At 33.8% G+C, this 27,570-nt stretch overlaps 2 protein-coding genes across 13 annotated transcripts in view; one reads left to right on the forward strand and one right to left on the reverse strand.

Moving 5' to 3' along the window:
* LOC126776758 (yemanuclein) overlaps positions 1-27,570 on the forward strand; it is a 425,903-nt gene that overhangs the window by 14,148 nt on the left and 384,185 nt on the right. For 2 of the 5 annotated variants that reach the window (XM_050499497.1, XM_050499500.1), the window contains 2 exons: positions 269-308; positions 1,274-3,714. In XM_050499497.1, the coding sequence (XP_050355454.1) occupies positions 269-308; positions 1,274-1,285 (52 nt within the window). In that variant the 3' untranslated portion in view covers positions 1,286-3,714. Of the gene's footprint in view, positions 1-263; positions 309-1,273; positions 3,716-27,570 lie in introns of those variants that run through there. The other 3 variants (XR_007669978.1, XM_050499498.1, XM_050499499.1) reach the window with 3 other exon arrangements.
* Positions 5,794-27,570, reverse strand: part of LOC126776795 (protein Fe65 homolog) — a 99,581-nt gene continuing 77,804 nt past the window's right edge. For 7 of the 8 annotated variants that reach the window (XM_050499573.1, XM_050499579.1, XM_050499576.1 and 4 more), the window contains 10 exons: positions 15,520-15,558; positions 14,776-14,990; positions 13,907-14,147; positions 13,108-13,300; positions 12,630-12,757; positions 11,653-11,846; positions 11,116-11,318; positions 10,724-10,900; positions 9,955-10,121; positions 5,794-9,524 (listed from right to left, as the gene is read on the reverse strand). In XM_050499573.1, the coding sequence (XP_050355530.1) occupies positions 9,969-10,121; positions 10,724-10,900; positions 11,116-11,318; positions 11,653-11,846; positions 12,630-12,757; positions 13,108-13,300; positions 13,907-14,147; positions 14,776-14,990; positions 15,520-15,558 (1,543 nt within the window). In that variant the 3' untranslated portion in view covers positions 5,794-9,524; positions 9,955-9,968. The remainder of the gene's footprint in view (positions 9,525-9,954; positions 10,122-10,723; positions 10,901-11,115; positions 11,319-11,652; positions 11,847-12,629; positions 12,758-13,107; positions 13,301-13,906; positions 14,148-14,775; positions 14,991-15,519; positions 15,559-27,570) is intronic. The other variant, XM_050499574.1, reaches the window with a different exon arrangement.

A 27,570-nucleotide genomic window follows, 5' to 3' on the forward strand; every position in this document is an offset into this window, starting at 1 on the left:
AAATACGTACGTCGTCACAATAATCACCATATCTAGAATGAGATGGTATGTTTCACAGCGTGACGCACGTGTTGAGGCGAGTCAAATTTGGCGTGACGTATTAATAGATGGCCATTAAATAAATATATGAACCATACGATTTCTATCACGCTTTTTTTTTTTTGTATTTCATTGTGACGTGACTTTGTTTAGCTCCTTGATAAACTGTTTGATTAGATTATATGTATAAAATATGGTTTTCTATAGATAGTCAATTGTTTCAGCGCAGAATAAACTTCTTTGAACAAAATGGATGGATGCAGCCAAAGGTTCGTATATTTATATTAGTTAAAACGATTAACGATATCTGGCATAAAGTATTAAACAAATCTATTTGTCATTAGCCGAAAATTAAACCCATTTTTAAGATGTAGAAGGTGGAATGGCCATATGTCAAACGGGACCATTTTATTTAAATTTGCAATGAATGCAGACATCAATAGATCACAATTGAATTCATTAAATACAATAGTAGACATTAAATGTTCGCTAAATATATATGCTTTGGAGTATATTTACCACTACACCAGAATGAATTGATTTTTAAAGACAGATAATGCGACTACCAAAATACCAACAGTCAGTTTCTAAAATGATAAGCAAATTCAATTTTACAAATAATAATAAATACTGAACGCTAATTGGTCGCTTATCACGTCATCGGCTACAGTCAACCAATTACAAACCAGATCAGTCTAATTACTTCTGATTTTGATTAGCATTTAAAATAGTGATAATTGATCGATTAATAAGAGGAACTTAATGGGTTGCCGGACTCGTTGATGTATATTGTCTTGTAGTAGTTATAAATATAATTATAACTACCACCTGTAACAGCCTGTCAATGTCCCACTGCTGGGTTAAGGCCTCCTCTCCCTATTTGAGGAGAAGGTTTGGAGCTTATTCCACCACGCTGCTCCAATGCGGGTTGGTAGAATACACATGTGGCAGATTTTCAGTGAAATTAGACACATGCAGGTTTCCTCACGATGTTTTCCTTCACCGTGTAGCGCAAGGTGAATTATAATCACAAATTCAGAACATGGAAATTCAGTGGTGCTTGCCCGGGCTTGAACCCACGATCATCGGTTAAGATGCACGCGTTCTAACCACTGGGCCATCTCGGCTATCTCACCCTCTAACTACCACAAGACAATAAAATCACAATATTACAAATCTTGTAAAATGTGCTTTTAAGAGTATATTCGTTTAAGTTTTTATTTTTCGATTGCAGGCTGACGTTTAGACTTTGCTGCGTGGTGAAGAGATCATGAAATGATATAATTGTTAACAATGATAGTATATTTATAAAAGAAATGGCCGCTTATCACTACAAGATCCATAAGGAAATGAATTATATAAAAAAGTGGTTAGCCGAGCTCCTGTTAGCAAAAGTATTATGTATTAATATGATAATAGACTGCTCTGTAGCTATTCCAACTTCTATTAACTCATATGACATTCTAGTAACTCGTGTTCTTGATGTATGTCGTGTACATACATCAAGAACACGAGTTACAATATAGTAACTAAAATAAAATGTTGCCAGCTTGTGAAGAGTTAAATTTTTCAATTTTTTTCAATTTACCAATACACTCGTTTCATAAGAAACTATAATAATCAGAATTATAAATGTTATTCACATAATTGTGTGTTAAAATTTTAACAAAGATAAATAATATCAGTTTCTATTTTAATGTTTGAAGAATAAATACACGTAAAAGTTAGTACACTTTAATAATTACAATTAAGTCTATTCTGTTATAGAGTATCCTCTCAAATATTTTCCTCTGGTATAACTCACACAATGTACGTTATGACCGCATATTGTTATTTGTATTAAAAACTGTTATTACTTTACTATTATAATTGCACGGAATTTTGTCAATCGATTTTATTGTGTATCAATCTCCGATTGGTCGGCTTCTAATGTCACTTTTGCTACAAACGAGTCGACCAATCAAAACGCACGTGACATTTCACATTCTAGTGTTGCTATGAATAATTAAAAATTACCCACTCATCCGTAACTTAGAACCCGTTTTGAAATATTGAAGTTTATTAATTTTTTTTATATTTATTTATTATAGAGACGGTCACGTAACCATAAATTAAAGGGAAATATAAATATAAGTTTCAAGATAATCTTAATTTTAAGTTCGTATTGAAATTTACCAAAATTTATTTTAATTATATATGATTAATAATGTACATTTTATAATATAGTATTGTCTTGAAATGAAATCTATATTTTTATTAAATCAAAATGGATATTAAATGACCTTGTTGAAATGTATCGTTTACTTTGTTCGTGAATTTCATTCGTAATATTATATAATTAAGATTTAATAAATAGTGCTTTCGCTACGAGCTCGGCCTATAAGGTAGTATGTAACTATAAATCTTTTAGTTTTAAGATAATAAAAAGCCTGTTTAAAACCGACCGCCGCATATACATCTGACTATGCCATATATAATAAAGATCTCGTAACCAACTTTACAAGTGTTAAAACTATTCATAAAGCTATAATTAATATGTTACACAAAATATTTTTTTAAAAGAAAATTATTTTTAAATGTTAAATATATATATGTAACCATATTAAATAATATAAATTGAAATAGTTTCCCACACCATGTATGTAGTTGGTACCTTGTTTATATTAAACTTGATATCACATGCTTTGAAATAGTTCATTTATATTCATACACAGATTGGCCATCTAGGAAATTACTGCATCGCCTGTAACTTTAAGTAAAAGTAGTACTACATTATGTTCAAATTAATGTATTAATATTTCTCTAACGCCTATTACAATTGAAATAGTTAATATAAACAAAGCCTAGATTTACATATTCCATTCGATTTGATTACCTTAGTTTCATAGACGTTTGATAATTAATCAATAATTAGCAATTTGTGTAATTAACATATTAACATTGTGCAGTTGCATGTGTGACTGGCAACATTCGATCTCTCGTCTCTGTCCTGTATTAATTTTCATAGCAATAAACAATGCCTTATTTTCAATTTAGACGAGCCGGTTGGCGTGGTTGGTAGAGCACTTGCCTTTCACGCCGAAGGTTGTGGGTTCGATTCCCACCCAGGACAGACATTTGTGTGCATGAACAGGTATGTTTGTCTTGAGTCTGGGTGTAATTATCTATATAAGTATGTATTTACAAAAGAAAAGTAGTATATATTGTATATCAGTTGTCTGGTTTCCATAGCACAAGCTCTGTACAAGCTTAATTTGGGATCAGATGGCCGTGTGTGAAAAATGTCCCAGGATATTATTATTATTATTAATTTAACGTAAAATGTTGAAGCGAATGTGCGCTGGATGTAGTCGGTTTTAAATATGGCCAGGGCAAAACTGAGACGCTTAGAACAAGGAAAATACAGTAATAATGTGAAATAGCACGATATGTTCCTATCGCGTCTTGATAATGTTGGAATATGATGAATGATTTTTTGAACCAAATTTCCCTGTACACAATCAATTGATTTTATAAATAATAGGCATATGTATAGACTACTGTATTTTGTATAAAAGGTTAGATTATATAGTTTTACATATTTCATTTGAAACACAATGTATAATAGATGTTCGCTGCTCCACGTTTAAATTCACAATTTTTTGCTTTATATGTTTTTTTTTTTTTCATAATTAATGACAAATCAAACATATTTAATATACATTCTTCATTCCTTAAGTGTTTTAGATTCTAGATTGCAATCTTAATATTTTTTATATGTGTAATAATGTATTTCTGTTGTTTTGTTTTTGTTTCAGTGAATCAATTTTTTTTTTTACTTAATCGGATTTGACCCATAATGTATTTTGTTATAAATAAATGTATATAAAAATAAATATATAAATGTCTAAATGTAAAGCCTTATATTAAAAATGAATTGCTTAACAGTAAACTCTCGTACATAAAACTGTTGTAAATAAGCTTGAAAGTATGTTATAAATGTTTTTTTTTTTTTTTAATTTAAAAAACTAAAGTTCTTTGCTTGGCTTTATATAAGAACTTTTTTATGTTCTATAATATGTGTGATATAAATATATATATATCGCTTTTACTTATGTTTTTATTGGTCTCTGTATTGCCTCAGTGTGTATGTAGCATTATATTGACATATTGTGTTTTGTTTCGTGTTTTCTAATTGTCACTGCCAGTATTCTCCCTCGTCCAAAGCAACGTGGAGCAGTTTATTTTAATACTAATGCGAGATGTTATAAAGGTTTATTTATGGACGAAATGTTTAGGTTCAGTTTGTAATTATGATGTAAAGTTTTTTAACCTGAAATCCCAAATTATGTCCAATGTAATGTAATGATGAATAAATATTTATAATGAATAGAATTTCTTTGTTTTTTTTTCTCTTTTAACTCGTTAACAGTCCCCATACAAGCGTTCCGAATTCAAGCTATATGTCCACGTGTGATTATGTTATTCACTACTTTATATTTATATCAAAATTCAGTTATTTATTTAATTTAAAGATGTTTTTTTTCGTCAATTAGAGTTTTTTTTTAGACTCGTGAACAGTGGCGTAGCTATCGTAGGGCCAGGTGGTGCAGTGCACCAGGGCCCCGGAGCTCAGGGGGCCCTCTAACCTCAGCTTTGAAAAGAGCATAAAAGAAAAAAAAGATTTTATTTTTTTAATTTTTTTAAATGAACATCAACAATTACAGAACTCCTGATTTTAGATTTTTCGCGCATGCGCCAAGCGTCCTCGATAAGCATGGGCTGTTTGTTGTCGTTATTTTAGTTATTTGGTAGCTTGGATGAGTACGCCCGTAGCACAGTGGATCAGCGATAAGCTCAAGTGCTTGACGGTCGTGAGATCAATTCGACAATTCCACCCGTCAAGTTTTTAGTTATACAATTGTACTTATAACTTTAAATGTAATATAAGTTCAAGCTACGCGGAAAGAGGGGGTGAGAGCCCGATTCTTTCCTAACGCACCGGGGCCCTTGTCGACCTAGCGATGCCACTGCTTGTGAGTGCCATTAGTCATATGTACGTTTAGTTTATTGACCATAGACAATGAATTAGGCAACATAATGCATACTGCAGAAAAATATCGCCTTGCCCTTGATGATACTTAGTGTATCAATAAAAGGTAAACTTACAATAGTTTACGATTCTCGTTCACGATTTATTTTGCACATAATAGTGTTTTTCTTTTATTTTCTGGATATTTGTAAAATGTTGGGAAGTCAAGAACAATAACAGACGAACATATAAGAAGAATCTTAGAAGATTCTGAAACGAGATAAAGTTACAGTCCAAACTTGCACACCGATAAAGTCAAATACGGTCTTTCAGCAGGGAAAAAATACTCCAATCACATGCAGCCCCCAAATTGTTATACGTTAAGCCGTTAATGATTAATCTAATTTTAAAATTTGACGAATTATTTACTCAAAAATATTAGCAAAATATACGAAAGTGCATTTTGTCATACTATACTATAAAAATATATACATATAAAAAGTTAACTAGTTTTTTCCTAGATTTATGCATGTGTGCTAATTGTTAGGTAACTTTTAAATTAGTATCAGTTTTCGCCCGTTTGATTTCACCATTTGTCTTTGGCATTCAGAGCATAGTGAATTTGGGATACCCTTGGTTCCCATAAAGTACCCTTTTTTCTTTAAAATAAGTTTTAATATATTTTCATGAGCAAATCAAACCTTTTTATAAAAAAAAACGGAATACAATGAAACAACAGTATGTGTTTATAATTATTTTTTTATTAATTTCACAAAATTATTTATTAAAAGCCACAATCTTTAAGGCTTTTAAGCTGTCAAAGCGATGACGGTTCGAATTTTAACTCCCATCATTACCAATCCATCGGTGAGCTAGAAACTTGAATTGTAAAGCTATCTATAAACTACTTTATAAATGTTTTATATTTTATAGAAAATATTGACATATACTTCGTCCGATAAGGGGCAGTCAAGCTTGTAATCCACCTATTGCTTAAGGGCGTCGACACGAGCGGCTGAAGCGAAGTGTTCAAACGCCGATTCATAAAACTTATACATTATTTAACTTTGTATAACGGTTATTAGTTATTTAGAAATATCTTATTAATCCATGTTATTACTACAAACTTTGTGATTAATAATAGATTGTTTTGTTATTATGAAAATGTTAGGCCAGCTCGCGTTGACGACCAGTTATATAGGGATATCATTTTGTAAAAACAATGGCATTAAATTACTTACTGTTAACATGTGAATAAAACTATATTTACGTATAATAAGAACAGCTCCGTGTAATCATTTATAATATGACGTATTTATACGACAAGCAACATTGATCACTATAATAATAGGTATTTTGAAATATGTATATTTTGAAGCTAATTTGTGATATCTAACGAACGCCTTAGTCTATTACGAGCCCCGAAAATGACCTTTTAGCGAACAAATAGAACAGCTAGTTATACTTTATAAAATGGCTGAATTAAATAATTCGACGGAACACATTCAAGATGGCGACAAAAGGTCATTGACGTGCCTCTCTACATACATTTAGAACTATTTTAGTGATATAGACACAGAGGATATTATTATACTTTTTCAGATTCAGTGCTTTCAAATTTATTCGGTTTCGGCTTTTGTGGGTCCCACATTGCTTTATATACAGAAATAATTATTCGCTTGATTTTAGAAAAAACTATGTAAGTTGTTTAACTAGCAACGGCTGTTATTTAAGATCGCCATTTTGTTTTAAATATTCACAAAATGGTGTTTAGAACATTTTAGCTTGTATCTACATATCGCGAATAATTTAAAAATTTTAATACAAATATATAGTTATTGAAAGCTCAACGATTTCAGACACCCTTGTAATATGAGGCTTGCGTTATAAAATATCTTTCTGATTCTAGCCAAACTTAGTGTTGTGCCGAGACATTCGAGTAAGTAATCGCGTACTAGAATTCTCGAATTAAACTATTTGGATGCACAATCTCGAGTAAGGATTTAGAGTATGTATTAATAGTATTCGAATACTGAATTGAATTTGTGTTTTTGCATATAAAGTATTTTTTCTTATTTAATGTTTTTATTTTGGGTTCAACTGAATAATTATTAAATTTATTTTGTTACTGCTCGTGTTTTGCGAAGTGAAAAATATTAAGGAATTCGAACCTAGTACTCGAGTCTGTGACTCGACTTCTGGATCGATTATTTTTATTATATTAACGCTAAATATATTCGAATACCAAAAATGAATGGGTCGGGACAACACTAGCCTAATTGGCAAATAAATAGATCTGTGAACAGTCATTAAATATTACATCGTCTGTATAATGACATTTGAATGTCAAAAACTAATTTAGATAAGCTACGCGTCGTAAATATATGAATATAACGATATCCATCGCGATGTTTTACCAAAAATATTTATCTTTTGCAATTCAATACATTTTTATACAAGCCTAAGCAAAAATAAACTCTTTACCTATACACGTAGGGTCCTATTTGTATAAACTATTCTACATCCAACGTGAAATACCAATCAGATTTCAGAAATCGAGAAAGAGTGAACGCTTATAGAGCTACTGATGAAAATTTAAAGCATATATTTTTTTAATTTAACTAATAAACACTGAATGGTGTCAAAACAATTAATAAATATAATGAAATGTCAAAAAAAATTATAATTAAATAATATTGTAAATGAACACAATCAGTAGCAAAATTCGCGATCACCCTAAGTGACAAAATTTCTTCATACCGTGCTCGCGTTAAACATTTTCGACTGGAATCAAAAAAACGTTTTTTGTTTTTATATTTCCAGTCGAAAATTACCAAATATCAATCCATTAGCTAGACTAAATTTAATCGAATTCCATCCAAGCTTACAACTGTATTTACATTTATCCCATCGCCTCAATTTATTATCTATCCATATTTACTGACTAACGTCCATCATAATTATGATTATTAAAATATGTATTTCATACTGCAACTGTTATATATGTGCATTTAAGTGGCTGATATTTTGAAATTTTGACAGAAATAGTCATTCTAATATTATTTTTTTCTTCCCTTTACTGGCATGTATCTACGCTATTTGAGCGCAAAATATTCTGCCAATGTCCATTTTAATAATAGATAACATTTAAAAAAATTAAATGTCTGTTTTGACAAGTGTCAATTTATTTTTGTTTATTTCCCTTGATATTTGATATTACACCATACAGACAACGTAAAATCTATTTAAATGTCGAGTCATTATTTTACATGACTATTTTTATGACTTTAGATTTATTCCGTAACTATTCGACTGGACCAATTCGAATAGAAATATCGTTTAAAATTATATATATCGCCTTAAAATTTACAAAACCATAACGCTCTACGACTAGTTTATTATAAGGTAACTATTATGAGACCAACTTAATATGAATGCAATATTATTTCTAAACACCAATGCATACGGCAGATTATTATTACAAGAAGTGAAAATACAGGCTTTTTACACATAGGCTAAAATAACGCGTGGTCGATATCAGTGTGAACAAATCCTAACTTTGTGTGAAATCGTGAATCTTGTGAATGTGACATATGTTTATATAATTGCTTATTTGATTACTAACAAAATTAATTTATCGTATATTTAGATATGTATATAAAATTTATTTAATCAAAACTTTTCATATGAGTAGGTACATTAAAAATTATTATGGATCAATTTTGTATGCATTTTAACAACTCATTCAAGTACCAGTTATATAATTTGAAATTAGAAGAACAGAAAATGTATGATTGTTAACTTTTTATTTGTGCTATAAAAACTTTTCCACGCTTCAGTTTTGTGACAGGAATGCGCTGCAAAGGAAATCATAACGTAACCCGAAACTATTTAAACCTTACTTATAAACGTTGCTTAGCGACTGTTTAGTTAAACACTGACCTCTCTCTTTCTATCATTATTGATTTGACTTTTGAAAGAAGAAGATAGCATTGTTTAACTAATCCAGCTTAACTACGTTCATAAGGTCGTTTATGTTAAAAACAAAACAATTAAACAAGTTTGAAATACATTTGAAATAAGATTGTTACCATGATATTTTATTAAGAATATACTATGTCATCAAATATTCAAGTTCGATATTTAAAATGAATATTATAAAGCATTGATAGATTATTCATTATTCAATTAATACATTATATTATACGGAATACCGTGTAAATATTTGAAACGAGAACGTAAAATTATTATATCGGTTTATATTATTAACTTATAATACTAATATCTTAACCGCATTGATGGTACATCGTGAAATAATAACGGAGCGATACTTTCGCGGGAAGCTTATCAGCGGTGCGGCGCGAGTGGCGCGGGAGTGGCGCGGGAGTGGCGCGGGAGTGGCGCGAGTACGGCGCGGGTGCGGCGCGGCGGCGGCTACGCGGTGCGCTCCTCGTCGTGGATCGCTGGGAGTTGACTGAAAACAAATACTTCACCTTTAATACTTTAAAATTGTTAAGGTACTAAGCCGAGATGGCCAAGTGGTAAGAACGCGTGAGGCTTAACCGATGAAAGTGGGTTCAAACCCGGGCAAGCACCTCTGAATTTTCATGTGCTTAATTTCTGTTTATAATTCTCAAATTCTAAATTCTAAGTCTAATTTCACCGAAATTCTACCACATGTGCCAACCAACCAATTGGAGCAGCGTGGTAGAATAAGCTCCAAATCTTCTCCTCAAAAAGGGAGAGTAGGCCTTAGTCCAGCAGTGGGACATTCACAGGCTGTTACTATAAGGAACTAAAACTTCTGTTTTAATCACATTATACAGACAGAAAGGAATTAACATTTTACAGACAGAAAGGAATATATTTTCGTTTATAATATTAAATAGTAAAGTCCCACTCACCCGTCAGTCGCCGCTCAGGAGGCGCGTCGGCCAGTGAGCGAGCCCACGAGCGACTTGAGCGCCTGTCCGAGCGACGCGCGCGCCGCGTCCCCCCCTGCGCCCGCGCCCGCTGTGCCGCCCACAGCGCCGCAGCCGCCGTGCGCGTCCAGACACTTCTGGTAGCGCAACTGCAGGCACACAGCATTTTAAAATGACTGCTACCCATTTTTTTATCATAAGATTCTGATTACGCTAAGTCGCTCACTTTTTAATATAATTATGCTATATCCTATTCATGGTAACTGACAGCATTTTGACAATTTTTTTTTAAAAGCCCTCCTATAAATCAAGTATACTTGCATAACATTCATCCACAAACTTTAGCAAGATGTCTATTTGGTTCCGTGAGTCAGATATTACATTAATATTGTCTTACGACATAGGTACTCAAATTGCTATATAAAATACTTTTTGCATCGGAAAAAGTGAAGTTTCAGGAGAGTTAACGTAAACGTAAACACAACGACAATTTACTAAAAGCCTACTTCTTCTCGAAATGACTTTTCAATTAATCATCACCATCACTGTTCGCTTGCTCGTTTCCCATTTCTTTGTGATCGGTGCAGTGTTATTAACACCGCAAGAACAGGATTGGAAAAGCCTTGATACCACGTTACCTGACATTAACCGTTGGAAATACTTTTGTTTCCGCTGAGCAGACTGTTTTCTTTTAGTCAGCCCTCACTCAGACGCATGTTGGAATGGTCAATGAGCTCTACGAGTGTCAAACCTTGCAAGCAGCCTCGATGGTCTTGCAGAGCGCGCCGGAGGACGGCTCGGCGTGGAAGGCGTGCGCCACGAACTGGTCCTGCGGCGTGTGCACGATGAACGCGCAGCGCCGCACGTCGCGCCCGATGCCCAGGAACGACAGGTAGCGCACGCGGCACTCCACCAGCGGACTGCACTCCTGCGGGCGGGACGGCCGGGGGATTTACAATAGGAAGGCCGACGAGCTTATAGACCATGTGATGGCAGGTCACTACTGCCCAAAAACATTAACAGCGTTAAATACACCGTTATTAAATATTCTTTACGCGATATCTATACCGTCAATGAAGCCATGAATTGAAGTCATTCTTCTTCAATACAATATTTTGATTAGAAACCATTTACGAGGCTTACCCCTTCTTCTGTAATAGTGATCATGGAGGGCGCGACGGCAACGGCGACCGGTCTCCAGGCGGAGGGCGCTCGGGCCGCCGCCAGTCGGTCGATGGCGTCATTCAGAACGTCCATCCCTGTTGCTCGCGGGACTTCTGCACTGCCCAGATATCTCGCTCTTACTGTCTTCCGAGGCTCTTCCATCGGAGTTGGGAATGATGCTCCTAAATAACAGTTTCCAATAATAATCAATAATTACTATTTTATTGTGACAAGTATTTTGTGATTTTGATAGTTTACAGTTAAACATTTATTAAATTTCATTACGTGATATCATATCATGTTCATTACCTTTGTTATTATTTCAAAATTATCTGTATAAGGTAAAACTTAATTCATCAATTATATTTCTTTTTTGGCTAGCTCTAAGTTTTTGGTCAAGATAGAAATATTTGTTTCTTCCACTTAATGGAATTTTTATATTGAATTAGTAAGCTATAACATCGCTGAGCTTTCTGTGTACCAATGAGCTGAAGAGTATCTGTAAGACTGACTCACCAGACAGTGGTCGCGGTCGCCTGGCAGCCGGCAGGTCAGTAGGGCGTGGCGGTGGCTGCAGCGAGCGCTCGATCATGATGCGCTTACAGATGTCCCGTAACGCGTTAGCGATGGAGCGCGCGGGCGCCTCGCAGCGGAACACGTGGCACATGTGTTTGCGCGTCACGCGGTCGCGGGCCACGTATGCGAAGTCTCTGCGTCGAGAAATAAGCAATAAGGTATCTTTTGGAGACCTTAAAATCTTTTAATCTCCTATTGCCTAGTTTAAATTTGTATCCCTACAACTCAATTGTACTGTTTTATTGAAAGCACATGAAATCAGCGTTTAAATAGAAACTGATAGTTTATTGCATAAATGATTTGGTAAGTAGCCGAAATCCCTTAATTCGAAAAATACCACTAAAAGTAAATATTGTATGTTTTTGTAGCATTCGATGAATAAACTGTCAAATAAATCCAACATTGTCGATTGTTATGTTAGCAATAATATCATACTGCATCGATTCTTATGATTGAATGCGGATTTATCATTTTAGTCCGATAGCACTTGACAAACCCTACAAATTTTAGATCGAGCTCCATCAGATAATCCTAAGTAATGATCAACTCAATTATATTGGAAAGTAATTTTTATTAAGACCTTCGAGTCTACTACCAGATAATACGAGAAAACTCTTTGCGGTTATTCTTTTAAGTATCTGCAAATCATAAGATTTAAACGATTTTGTCTACTACGTGTCACAAAAAATCTTTATCTACTGCATGTAATTGATGATCTCTACAAATTTTATGCATTTTATTTCATACCTTTCACTAATCCCGGAATGCATAATGAAAAAGATTATTATTAGTCAAATATTTGCAAGTTTATTTCATGACAAACTAAGTTACAATAGCTTTTTTATGGAAAGACGTCACAATATTATTTCTACTTAGCTGACACTCAAAACACATTATACAACTCCTGGGTCACTCACCGTCCATTGTCCCTGCCGACTCCCCACACACGGATCGTGTGTATCGGCTGTGTGTGCAACGTATTCAGACTCTCTGGGTCGATCAACTTAAGGGCTCCGTCGTCTAGGTCCATGAAGAGATCCTTTCCCTGGAATGAAAAGTAAACTCCTAAGCATATCCAATAATTGTTGGTAATTAGTTGGCAATTCGACAAACGTTGGCAACAACGATTAAAAAAACCTTTTTAATAATTCTAAAAGTACACACCTCTTACAAGTTACGGTTACATAATTTTACCAAAATATCAAAATGTTAAGTTTTTAACTTTTATTGTATTTTCCTTTGTCATAGCTGCTATAATTTTGCTATAATATAGATAGAATTCTAAGATAGAAGTCTATAATACTAGATATAAATAATACACATTATATAACATTTTACATTTATCGATGGAAATTACTAAAAAAAATTGAGAAATGTATCAAGAATGTAACTCACATCACCCCAGCGGCCGACTTGGTCTAGCAAGTCATTGCGGCCGAGGCTCAAGTCCACGATACACTTATTAACTGCACGACTTGAGCGCTCCGGTGTGAGGTCAGCCTCGGAGATCTCAACCCAGCCGAGAGATCGGACGAAGAATCGTACAGCGCGCCCGTCTTGCTCGGGACGGACGGGATAGCTGCGGCGTCTATGGATATAAGACCGATTACTAGAAGGTATTTACCCAAAGGTAACCGATCACATTGTATTACAGTTCTTACGTAACACACAACCAAATGCTGATAAGTATCTTTTTGATATTTTTTAACTTTATTCATTTTATAAGTAAATACTTAAAATATTATATGTCAATGTCTTAATGCAATTCATGATATTGTAATTTTTTATATTGTATTTAAATTAAAAATATATTTATTATAACAATATTAAAAGCAAATTAAAAAAAACATTAGTTATGTATAGTATAATTGTCAACAGCTATAATTCATTATGTTGATTAAAATGAATTTGATATTTATTATACTATATTTTGGGAAGGAAGAAGAATGCCAAAATGGGCCACCCGATAGCATGTGTACACTGCCACAACTAAGAAATTTAAATTACACCATCAATGTGCTGTCAATTAATCCTAAAATGTTATGTCCGTTCTTAATTAAACTGGCTAGCTCACACGCCGGAATACAACAATGTAAAGTATCGTTATTTGGCGGTAGAATAACTATTTAGAAAACGGGTTTGTGAAAATACTTGGTAATTTTAAAGATACATGAATTTTATCAACCAAACTCACTTGTAAGCTACTTCCTCTCTTCGTTTCCTTTCAAAGTCTTGATCGACATGATCCAAAGCACCGCTCGTGGTACTCCTGGTGACGGATGACGTCATAGCACCTTCATACTTGATATCTGACAAGTTCGAACAGTCTCGGACCATAGATATGCGAGACTCCCTCGCTTCGATGGGCGGCATTTTCGGTATTTCCCTTTGAATGGTCCCGCTTTTTATGTGCCAATAATATGGACCATCATTGTCTGTAATTATGATGCAAAGAAAAATTAATGTAACCTTATGTAATCTGAAATCATATATTTTCAATTTCCTTTAAGATATACATTAATGTTTTTTTTCTGTCAAGTTATTCTCATTATCTCCCGTGCCTCGGACAGTACTAAAGTAAACGCTCTCCGATCGTGTCGGGTTGGCGTCTCATCGGATTATTAGGAAAGGGAGTAGAAAGTGGATTGTCGTTTGCACGATTTTTATCCTACAAGTTCCCTAGTCTCCCTTGAGCATAATCGCCGTGGAATTTTTCGCCTGTTAAAACGACATCATAAATAAACAAAATGTTTTAATTGTATTTGAGTCTAATTTCTTATGTAAATATTAGTATCTGTGACTTTTTTGGTGTGATTATATTACATGCATATGGTATTATTTTACGATATACATGCGCATGTTCGATGTTTTCTAAGCATAAGATTAATTATAAACAGAAATTTAAATAAATATTAACATAAATATTAAGCCGGGCTTTACCGGATTACAATCCACGACACGAAAAAATTCACTAGTCTAGCCACTGGGCCATCCCGATTAAAAACGTAACGAAATATGAGACTGATCCGTAAGACTGTATACTTCTGTTCTGTCTGTTAATACCTTCATGTTTCTCCCATCCTGGTGGCAATGTTTCTTTCTTGGGACGCAATTTGACAGGTATGGCGTACAGGTCGTCGTTTGGTCCCTCCGCACAGTGAGGGACTGGACCGGAGTGACTCTTTTCATTGTCCTCCTGGTCAGCCCTCTCTTTCTCCGGAGGGGGGGAATCCCCGCCGCCATTCTGTTGGGGCGGCGTGATGAGGCCGCTTTTGTCGCTGCAATAAATTAAGAAATTTCAATAATTTTATTCGGAACATTGTTTAGTTTAATATTAATAACTTTATTACTTGGGGTTTAGGTATTTTTCTTTTTAATTAATCATAAGGCAAGGTTTATTAAGTGCACCTATTCATATATCTTCCTAACTAGACTCAAACGATTTGATATCAAGGAATGAAATTTCTTAATTCGACAATTAATTTTGTCAAAACATTTTCCTATACACGGATCAAACAATTGCTATATGTAACAATAATGATATAATAATTATAAATGGACTGGACTCACTCACTTTACTTTTTTGGTTACTTTCGTTATATTGTAATTGTGATTGATGATTACTTATTGTAATCGTATTCGATAGTCATTTTTTGATTATTTTACATTTTGCCCAAGTTTGAACGCACGGTACACTGGACATTATATTGGCAATGAGTATTTCAGTATAGTTAGGATTTGAAAAATCAATGACACCAATAAAATGGTTTTCTATTATAAATAGAATCATATAAATAGATTACTCACTTTACTTTGTTTACGGGTGAAGACGCTTCGTCTTCGACTCTGAAAGTAAAGAAAACAATCTATAAATATAGATACGTTTTTAAAAAAAATTAATAATGGGAATGCTTTTTTAAAGGTATTATTAATTTACTCACAAGCGTGAAACTGTTACTAGGAATGGGAACAAAAGCCCAAGAGAGCAAGACCGAAAACCTACAACTTTTATATCGCTATGCTGTTTGTAAACGCGCTATTGTATTACCCATTATATTATAATAAGTGAATTCATATTTATATATTTTTATAATTTAGGAAGGCGGGCAAGCAACTAGGAAACTTAATGGTAAATGGTCACCATCACTAATAGACATTAGCACTATAAGATATCTTTACCATTCCTTACAACGTTAATGCGCCACCAAATTTGGGAACTAAAATGTCCCTTGTGTTTTATAACAGATGCAAGTAGACTAAACTTTAATAATAAAATCCAGCATTTGAAGATTGTTTAGTATGTTAATCTTACCAATTGCTGTTTATAAATTCCATTTATTTCTACTCCACTAAGTACAAAATATAATATTGTTTTTAATTCATTTTTTAAATCAAAAACGTCGCGAGAAATAGACGTTATAAAGAAAACTTGACAATTGTCAAATGAAATTTTGTCCAACTAGCAAACAAACCTGCGTTGTGGAGTAAAACATCATTCTTCTTAAAAGTAAAAGAGACATTTGCCCAGCATTTAGACAATTACGGACAGCCAATGTTACTTCACAAAAAGTAAAACTTATATTTCCATTCATAAAAATTAACGGAAAAGGTTGGTTTAAACATTATCTGGTCAGGTAATACGCGAGCTGGTCAAACTTAGGCCATTCCCAACCGAACAGACCGCCAAATTAGCCGCGTACCGGCTTTATGACCAATCTCGGTGTTAATGGATCCAATTTGAACATTTTATGAGTGTGCAGTTAACAAAAACGCCAGCGAACATGTCCAGCAATTAACGAGACAAGGGATAGGACGGGACAAGCGCTTAAATGTTTATTTTACTTTTTAATAGAGAATGTTGTGGAAGTTATATTTACTGCTAATTTAAATTACTTTAGTGTGAGTGTTATGTGTCGAGGGCTTTATTTGATAATAATGGATAGATTATCTGGCTGCTTTATATGGTGGAGTGTCTAGTTTATAAGGTCCCATAATCCTAGGTTCAATGGGTTCAAAAATCGGGTCAGGCCAATAATGAAAAGAATTTTACCCACGAGATTTATCACAGAGCCTAGTCCATTTTTAGGAGGATTTTTTTTTATAAAATAGATAGGCGGACGAGCACATGGGCCACCTGATGGTAAATGGTCCCCAACGCCCTAGGACATTAGTATTGTAAGAAATGTTAACCATCGCTTACATCGCCAATGCGCCACCAACCTTGGGAACTAAGATGTTATGTCTCTTGTGCCTGTCCACCCTTCCAACCGGAACACAACAATACCACGTACTGCTGTTTTGCGGTAGAATGTACACTCCCATGCCTCGGAAAGTCCAGTGGTCCAGAGTTTCCAGTGGGATGCCATCTCATCGGATTATAAGTGTTAGGGAATGGAGAGTGCACCTGTGTTTGCGCACACACTTGTTCACTATAATATGTCTATCTGAGTATGTATTGCGCAGTTTGCTAATCTCTCTTGAGATTGGCCGCCGTGGTCAAAATCGGTCAGGAGGACATTATTATTATATTATTATTACATATACATAATTGAAATATATATTTATAATAATTTATATTTATAATTTCATTCATTTTAAATGAATTATTGTTTAAAATTTTATTTAATCTATGCAAGTTATGTTATATGAATTAAGTATACTGAGACTAAGTCTGCACGGGGCATCCCCGTGAGATATATCGGGCTCATTTGAGCTGGTTTACCAGTAGTGTAGTTGCATAATTAAATTTAAAATATTTTAAGATAAATTAATAAGCTTAATTATAATAAGCTCTAAAAACTTGTTATCCTTATCAAGTACACGCTAAAAATATAACATTGTCACATTACGTACGTTAAAATAATGTATGTAAATAATAATCTGCACACCAGTCTCTTTGATAAGATTTTTTGATTTCGATTCGACATTTGGATTATCAAGGAAATCTTGTTACGACAAAGTGTAAACGTGCTCCGTTTTTATGTCCGCAGTTTGCATAGAAACAGGTCGTAAACGGACGCAGTCAAGGTGCATTCCGCTTGAATTTAACACAGAATGCACGTTTGTTTTGAAAACGCCAGCTAGAATTTTTGATTCCAATGCATAGTTTATCAGGGGGGGATTTCATTTCGTCTGCTTCCTATTACGTATATTATGTATATATGACGTCCGCTAAGCTTTTACATAAAAGCACCCGTTAGGCTAATGTTATATGACGTATATAATAATTTGTTCATAGGTACATTTTATTTTAGGAGTTATATTCAATTCGTTTTTTTTATAATATAGGTAGATCCAGCTATCTAGCTAGCCAATGGTCCATCTGATGGTAAATGGACACCGTAAGAAATATTGACGATTACATTCATAATCAAAATTGGAAACTAAGATATTACGTACCTTGTGGAAAATAACTTAACTAAGTATTGCTTCTAGCTAATTCTTATTTACAAATGATTTTTTTGTTAGTGGTTGCTTATAATTAAGCGTGTAAGTTGAGTAGTACTTAAGACAATTTCACCAAATCAAGTCGTTCAACTTTATCGCCAGCCAATTACCTTTCCAGTTTTAAGTATATACGTCTAATATACCTGACTACCTCGTTGGTCTAGCTACTAGATGTAAGGCCGCAGACACATTGGTCCTGGGTTCAAATCACAGGTCAGGCCAATAAAAAGTTATTGAGTTTTTCCGTCGAAAATTCTCAATAGCAGCCCGTAGTCTGAAAGTTAGAAGTGTGTACACTCCCGTGCTTCGGAAAGCACGTAAAGCTGTTGGTCCAGCACCTGAACTCTTTCTGGTCGTGTTAGATTGCTTTCCCATCGGATTATGAGAGTTAGGGAATGGAGAGTGCACCTGTTTTTGCGCACACACTTGTCCACTATAATATCTCCTGTGTAGTTAGCTAATCTCTCTTGAGATTGGCCGCCGTGGCCGAAATCTATCTGGAGGACATTATTATTATAGATAAACCTATTAATAATATTTTTTTAAATGTTTTACTCTCAAATTCCACAGACTGACACAAACGGATAATTGTTTATATGGTGGACGGTTTTATTTTGAGGCTGCATGACAGAATTGTCTTCAATTTATAGATTATTGATTAATGACTAATTTCCGCCTTCAGCTCTGCCCGCAAGTGGAGGGGATGTTTAGGTACCTTATGTCTTTTCTGTACTCTTAACAACGTACATGCAAAATCACATAACGATGGGTTGAGTTATTAAAACGTGAAAGCGCACAAACAAACAAATCCACTTTTCCATTTATAATATTATTAACGATTATTTCAAATTTAATTGGACTGTATAATGTAAGATTAGATGAACTTTATCACATATTATATTCTTATAAACTTTCTCCTAACATTAACATTTTCATACATAACTATTTATTTATTTATTATTTATTTAACACTTTTTGCACAACATATACATAAAATGAGAGAAGTAGGAAACAATCAAAGAAAAAGAAAATAAAAAATGGTGCGCAAAGGCGGTCTTATCGCTTATAGCGATCTCTAACAGACAACCTTTGGTGAAAGAATTTTGTAAGAGAACAGGTAAGTGCATTTACATATAAAAAGGAGATACTAAATATTTAATAGACTACACATATCTACATCCCACTAACCACATATACATACATACATACACATACATACACATATACATACATACAAATATATATATATATATACTAAACATGGCATTGGATTTAATTTCTAAATGATCTTAGAGAATATTCCGAGAGATTGGAAACTGTTATAACTGTTGATATGACGGTCATAATGACTTTGATATCTGAAAGCGCGGCGACAGTGGTAGCTGTCACTTGATGACATTGCTCTTACACTTGTGAGTTATTATATAACTCATCATCTCACGTAATGTACAGATTATTAATTAAATTATTGGATTTACTTTAATCTACTATATGTCATTTACTAGTTGTGCCCCATGGTTACACTCGCGTCGCGTTATATTATATCACCTATACTAGCTACTGGTGGTAGAGCTCTGTGCAAGCTCGTCTGGGTAGGTACCACCCACTCATCAGATATTCTTCCGCAAAACAGCAGTACTTGGTATTGTTGTGTTCTGGTTGGAAGGGTGAGTGAGCCAGTGTAATTACAGGCACAAGGGACATAACATCTTAGTTCCCAAGGTTGTTGGCGCATTGGTGACGTAAGCGATGGTTAACATTTCTTACAATGCCAGTGTCTATGGGCGTTGGTGACCACTTACCATCAGGTGGCCCATATGCTCGTCCGCCTTACTTTTCTATAAAAAAAAAGCGATCCGGCTTCTCACGGGTAGAATAAAACGTTTATATAGTAATATTTTACATATATTTATATTGGTTTACGTAGTGCACGCCAGTATAGTCCACATGTTTTTTCCGACATCTTCAACAATCATTGTTGTATTTCAGCCATAACACAAAACGTTAATGAATTATACACCTAAACTTTCCTCGTGAACCACTCCGCCGTTGGTGAAAACCGTATGAAAATCCGTTCGGTAATGGTTGAGCTTATCGCGTTTAGACAACCAGACAGACGCGGGGGAACACATCATGTAGTGAAATTGGAATACTAAAAAACTTCACCTAACAGTGTTAACGTAAGCAGTTACTATACACGAAATATCGAAAACTTAAGCATTTAAATCACCTGTTAACAAATATGAAAGTAAAAAAGTTATTATAAGTTTGTATAATTTGTAATATTTACAAGTTTTGAAGATTACCCCGGACAAAGAGTATACATTTGTATGGATTAGTATTGTTGTATACTTAATATTATAGTAACAGCCTGTAAATGTCCCACCGCTGGGCTAAGACCTCCTCTCCCTTTTGAGGAAAAGGTTTGGAGCTTATTCCACTACACACGACACGGCGCATCACACCCTGACGGAGTGTGCCGCGTGGGGGCCCCAGAGGCATTCCCTGGCGGCGGTTGTTAGAGGAGACCTCTCCTTGCCGAGTTAATCGACGCGATGCTCGGAAGCGAGGGGTGCTGGTCGGAGATGGTCTCCTTCTGCGATAGTGTGATGTCACAGAAGGAGGCTGCTGAGCGGACGCGGGAAGAAGATGCCGCTGCAAACCCGCTCCGCCGGAAAAGACCGGGGAGAAAAAAAAGGCACGATGCGCACCTTCTCCCCCCGCCACAATAGGCGCCGCTGGGACTAGGGGGGGTTCACAGTACCCTGGGAACCCTCCCTAGAGAATGGTGGCCCGCATCAGGGCCGGCCGTCAGAGCGCCACGGTAGCATGCGAAAGCGATCCCGTGGCGCTCCTCGTTAAGACGGAAAGGGTACCGCTGGTTTTTTAGTGGGTATTCCGATATTCGGGGCGCTTTGGACACCGGCGAGCCCCACATATCCCCCCACTGTTCCCGCGGTGGAAACGCGTAATGCGGTTTTCCAGTATTAAAAAAAAGGGTCTTGTATTGTAAAAAATTTACTATAAATATTGATTCCATAATGTATGGAAACATTAGCAACTGAATAAGATGTTAAGTTAATAGGTCGTGGGGCTTTGTGCAAGTCCGTCTGGGTAGGTACCAACCACTCATCATATATTCTACCGATAAAAAACAATACTCATTATCACTACATTCCGATCTGAAGGATGAGTGAGCCATTGTAACGGTTATTATTTTTTAGATCGCCCGCGTCCATGGGCGGTGTTACCACTTACCATCAGCTGGCCCATTTGCCCGTTCATCTGCCTATAATATAATGAAATGCATATAGTTTAAGAATATTTACAAGTAAAAGAAATATAATATTTATATATTTAAGATAAAAAACCCAGACCCAGAACCCAGACCGACATAGACAGATAAAGAAGTATACTGTTGTAAATATACTAAGAAAAATTTCACATTTATTTAACGTAAAAAATGTTTTCGATATTTATACTTTCAATTCGATTCACCATTTCCGTTACGGATTGTTATGTAAGGAGGAAAGCACAGTCATGTCGTATGCACAAAGCGTTATCCGATCTCCCTTGTGTAAACGCACGCTTGCAATTTATATCAGATGAAAGTTTATTTAAAGATTTACACAATTTATTTTGTAATACGTGACCGACGTTCAAACTTCAACTAAACAATATGTAGAAGGAGTGAACAGGTGAAAACTGTTACGTTTGTATAACAATATTGTTATTAAAAATAATATATAACTGGAATAATGTTTAAAGATTTTTTATCGATTACCAGAAGTAGATACTGAGAAGCTCTCATTAGAATACTTTTTGCTAACCCGACTTAGTGACCTTGGGGCTTGTAAGCCACACGTTTGTAGACTGTAGTATTACAAGACAGCACACGAACGAGGCTAAACGTCCAGCTTACTACATCAATTCTAATCCGTCGTACTTCGATTGTCACATCAAATATATTTACATACAAGAAAGATATTTAATTTTTATTTTTATGTCAAATTTTGTTTCGGTTATTATTATTTGTATAATGTATCTATATAATTCCCTATTTAAAAACTTGTAGTGCACATTGCGTTTCTTTATTGTAAAGAACATGAAATTCACGCTTGTCACGCGCACTCAATAATATTAAATACTAACGGCCTTACTCATGAAAGTTGTTAAGCGTGTGATGAGTTAAACAATGCCGTGTCTTCTTCTTTTGAATGTCAAATCAATAATGAGAGAAAGGGAGAAATAAATGTTTGTCTAATCAGTCGCTAAGTAATGCGTAAGGCCGTAAACCTCCGAAACGCGCTGTATCTTGTGGTATGCATTTTTTAATTTGTTTTTAAAATCACTCATTTACATAATAAACATCTCATTTATTAGTATATAATATTTATTGTTATTATTTAAATACGACTAAAGACAAAGAAAAATAAGAAAATACTATCAGAGAAGATAAATCCTTTTCTAATACGAGTAAATATTTCACTTTAAGAGGATAACATATTAAAAACGGGTGAATTGCTCTAGATTCTAGGTATAAATTGTTTGAGCTGTCGAGGAAACAAATGGACTGTTTCCAACAAATATGTAAAAACAGACTAGAATTGCTCACAGAGCAGTAAATAGATACCATTGCCTTAGATATAAACGCGTCTGTATGTGTAATTATTTTTCATCAACATTCAAATTAAAAGGATTACTTAATTCGGGTAAGAAATCTAAAATATTAAGTGTATTTTGAGAATAATCTAAATAGTATCTAATAATTTGTAATCTTATTTAAACTTTATACTAACGCATCTTATTATCTCTAAGACAAATAAAAATACAGAGTGCCTCAAGGAGCACTTTTAGTACAATATAAATTTCTTATTTATATCAATGGCTATTTAAGTTAATAATGATTTGTTTCAAGTTTAAATTTTTTGTAACCTCATATGTGAAAACTCAGTACGCTTTTAAAGCAATAACCAAATCCGCGTTTTATCGATCAGCTTTTTGATAAATTACGTGCGTTTTCAAGTATCAAGATATCAATAATGACATTATTTCATCTTCAAACATAGAATACCAAAGTACATCCAAAGATATCGAGCAATAATATTCTACAATGTTCATTTCCAGGCAATTTTCCATTGGCTTCTGATTGGGTTCACGTTCCGATTTCATTTCAGAGGGCACTCGTGGTTGCATTTCGTAATATAGATATTAAACTTTGCCATTGGCTGTCTGGATCTCTCTAATTTATAGCTTGAGTTTTGAAATAATTCCCTCTTTGGTTTTGTATTTCATTAGTATTTATAGTTATCAAACTATACCGAACAAGTTCGATAATTAGTTTTTTTTTTAGTTTTAAGATGTAATATCCCTATGTTTTAATAAAAATGGTTCTCTCACATTTTAAATCGCAAAACAGAAATACAAAGTATCAATATTTGGCGTTGAATAACTACTATGTGAGTTGTATACATACATATACATGTAGAGAAGTGCTCGGGTAGATATATTTAAAATAATGAGTTTATTCACTTCCTGATTTAAATACTGCTTTTTAGTCATCAGTAAATTTTTGATTTCGATGCTAACCGCAGTGGAGATGTAATTATTTAAAAGAAAAGTACTGATTTTTAGAACGAGTCTGGTACGTTTTCAAATATCTTACATATAATCGTTGGCACATCTGTTAGTCAGGTCATATTAACAGTAGGTTAATATGAAGGTATGACAGAGCTATTAATATTTGCAAGTCTTATATTTTAGCGAGCAAAAACACGACCTGGTGATATTTAATTCAATTTGTGTAATTCTTCGCAGTATTTTAAAGTCCCCATTTATTAAAAAATGTATTAGAAACGTCAGAATAATTGAAAGCTTGCGTACAATTCTGTATGTTACGTAATATAAATTTGTTAACATTGAAAATGAATAACAAACAAGTTCATCCGTCTACCTTATATAGTTGCACAACAAATATACTCCGTGACGCAGTAAAATAACTTGAACAGTTATCGGTGGCAACGGCAGTACCAGTAAGTTCGGGTTAAGTAAACAGTCACATAAATTTGCAACCCAATTTAAACTTCTCTGAAAATAACAGAAACACCATTATTAGCGTTAGCATTCGAAGTGAAAAGGTTCTTCTTTATTTAAAATTTTATCACTTTTATAAATTAAATTATAAAGTTGTATATATTTGTAGTTAAACTTTTATAATATAGGATTTTTCTAGGATAGTGGCTCTCGATCAAATTATAATTATAATATATTATAAGCATTTATACTTGTTTAAATACATATAATGTATTCTGTATTATTGAATAAGTAATAATGATTTCACTTTATAAATTTATCATGTCCTTTATTGTTTTTGTTTTCTTACTATTATTTACATCTTTCATTGTTTATTATTATTTCTAGATTGATTTTATACATTGGCATGCTGTGTTTGTATCCTACTTAAATATTTGCATACAGTAGGATACAATTAATTATTTTCTTCTTATTTCTTATTTATACTTTCTATTTTGCTATAAGCAGGTTCGCAAATGAAACAAAAAAAAACAATCTCATTGTCCAAAATTAGAGCGAGATAAAATTCTTACTTTTTTTTTCTTCTTACCCGTGTTACGTCGGAGCATATATAATAATATATAAATGTAATAATAATATTCTTATTGAACCTTATGTCTTTTAATGGGTGCCATATTCAATGCGATATAGATCAAGACACTTCTAACAATACCTCATTTCAAATTATGATAAGCAGTTTAAAAGATATGCGGGAAAAGATTAACATACATACATCGCGTTCACTGTTACTATGTTATTTATTTATCCAATTAAATGTAACATTTCGAAATTAATGTAGCCTCGTTAAAAGTCATACTCTCAATTAAGTTAGCATGTCAAACGGAGGCGTTTTTTTTTTAATATCGGTGCAAGTTTTAATAAAAATTTACGAGTGCTCGTAACTCGTGGCGTTACACTAGTTAAGGGTAGTTCGAAGTTTGTTTAAAAATGCGGCGAGTCGGTAAATTCTCGTTTTGATTGCGTTCGTTTTAACACGTTGTAGGTGTTTTTATATTGGATTTATATGGAAACCGATTTGAAAGTTAATCAATTTATATGTTACCGTAATAATATGTACTGTAAATATTAATAAAATATACCGCAAATGATGTTTACTTAATTCGACGGGTTACGTTGTGTATTGTTGTGATTTTACGTAATCAATGTGCTTTATGAAAATCTTCCACAAATTCCAAATTCTCCTCAAGAAAGAGCCTTAGCCCAACACTGGGACATTTCAAGGATAATACTTTGTTTTTTTTATGTGTTTTGTCTAGCACGGGTAGAATAATAGTCTATATATTTTCATATTTTTTTTTAGCCTGGGATTTTTAAGTACGCAGAATTAGTATTTTTTTTTTAATAAATAAGTATTATTATACTGTGCGGGATTATATATATGATATAAGAACTTGATGTTAGTCTTTTTTGATGTTCAATTCATACAGAATATGTAAACATAATTGTGTATAATAATTACGTATAATAATCAAATAGTAAAAAAAACTTCCGAGTTTCTTACCGGTTCTTCTCGGTACTCTACATTCCGAACCGGTGGTAGCTTTATGTTAAATTGACATTATAAAATGATAATTCAAAAGTACTTGTGATAGCCTACTTGAATAAAGTGTATTTTTAATAACTCACCAAAGTTTTATCACAATTCGGTTTAGGAACGAAAGAAATCAAACATACAAACAAACATTCAGTTTCATTATTAAGATAATATTGAATACACAAGTACGTAATTGCTAACAAGCTTTTTTTATTCACAATTCGAATTCAATAAACTCCGGCAGTTATAATAATTCTATTCATAAATGAATATGTGAATTTTAAAATATGAGTGCCTTTTCAATGCAGAGAAAAAATCTCTATAGTTAGAATATTCTGAAGAACGTCCACGTACTCTGAAGGGAGATTCAGCGCTTACTATAGACCGTGGATCGTAAATAGGGCACTTCAAGTTATACGCGACGAGCGATTTAAAATTTTTACTTTAAGCCTCTAATTAGTAATTTTTGCGGTTTAAGAAAAAATGCTAAATATTGGTCATAAATTATTAGAGAATTTGCTTTTAGTAAAATAACAAGCATATGAAAAATGAATGATATTGGATGATATCTTCGTCAATCAATCAATCAATCAAATGAAAGTAAAAACAACTGAAAAACCGGATATCATAATTTTATACATTTTAAAGACGAGTGTTAAGTAAACAAACTTACGTTAATAATAATATATACATTGTGGTAGGAGTTTGTGCAAATTTCACGGTAGCATGCGAAAGCGATCCTCGTTGTACGGAAAGGGTACCGCTGGTTTTTTAGTGGGTAGTCAAATGTTCGGGGCGCACTCGGCACCTTGGACACCGGCGAGCCCCACTGTTCCCGTGGGGGAAACGCGTAACGCGTTTTTTCAGCGTTAAAAAAAGGAGTTAGTGCAAGCCCGTCTGGGCTACTCACCCATTAGATATTCTACCGGTACACAGCGATACTTAGTATTGTTGTAATCCTGTTTTAAGAAAGTCAGCAGTATAACTACAAGCGCAAGGGACATGACATCTTAGTTCCCAAGCTTGATGGCGCATTGGAAATGTGAGTTTCGTATATAATATTTTTATTTACAGCGCCATTATCTATTGGTAATGGTGATCACTTACCAAGTGGCCCATTTGCTAGTCCGACTGCCTATTTTATTTTAAAATAAAACTTTTATCAACAACGACAATTGTTAATACAATTGGTCGTGTTTTTATAATTAATCACATCATATTTCACATTTTCATCACCGATATCATTTTTTCTACTAATATATAAGAAAATTTATTTAAGAAAAGCATAAGACGAATATATATGGAGGTTGTGTCTTAAATCTAGACCCTGAATTATACTTAATCAAACTTCAAAGACGCAGCTGGTCTTTCGCGTCTCGTCTCGATGCTTTACTAATATTATCTCTATGTAAATGATATGATCTAATAAATATTCGAAACACATATATGCTAATTTTAAAGGCCATTTTCGAATGTCAAAATTAAAACAAATCTTATATATTAATTTGGTAAATTATCTGTTAAAATATAATTGATTTCATTACAATCAAATGAAACTAACCAGTACGATCCTGCGTAAAAGTCCAACCATATAGAACGGCGTAAAATCCGTTCTAAGTGAGTTACGAAGCGAAAAGAGTTACTGTGCTTAATTTCAATTCAATCGGACCTATAGTTTCTAGAAACTTGATGAGCCTCTCAGTGGTATATCGCGTATATAAATATATACATTTAGCTAAGAAAGTATACAGCTGCATTGAAGTAGTTTCCTGTAGTTTGCTGAA

Source organism: Nymphalis io, chromosome 21, assembly GCF_905147045.1.
Source record: "Nymphalis io chromosome 21, ilAglIoxx1.1, whole genome shotgun sequence".
NCBI lineage: Eukaryota > Metazoa > Arthropoda > Insecta > Lepidoptera > Nymphalidae > Nymphalis > Nymphalis io.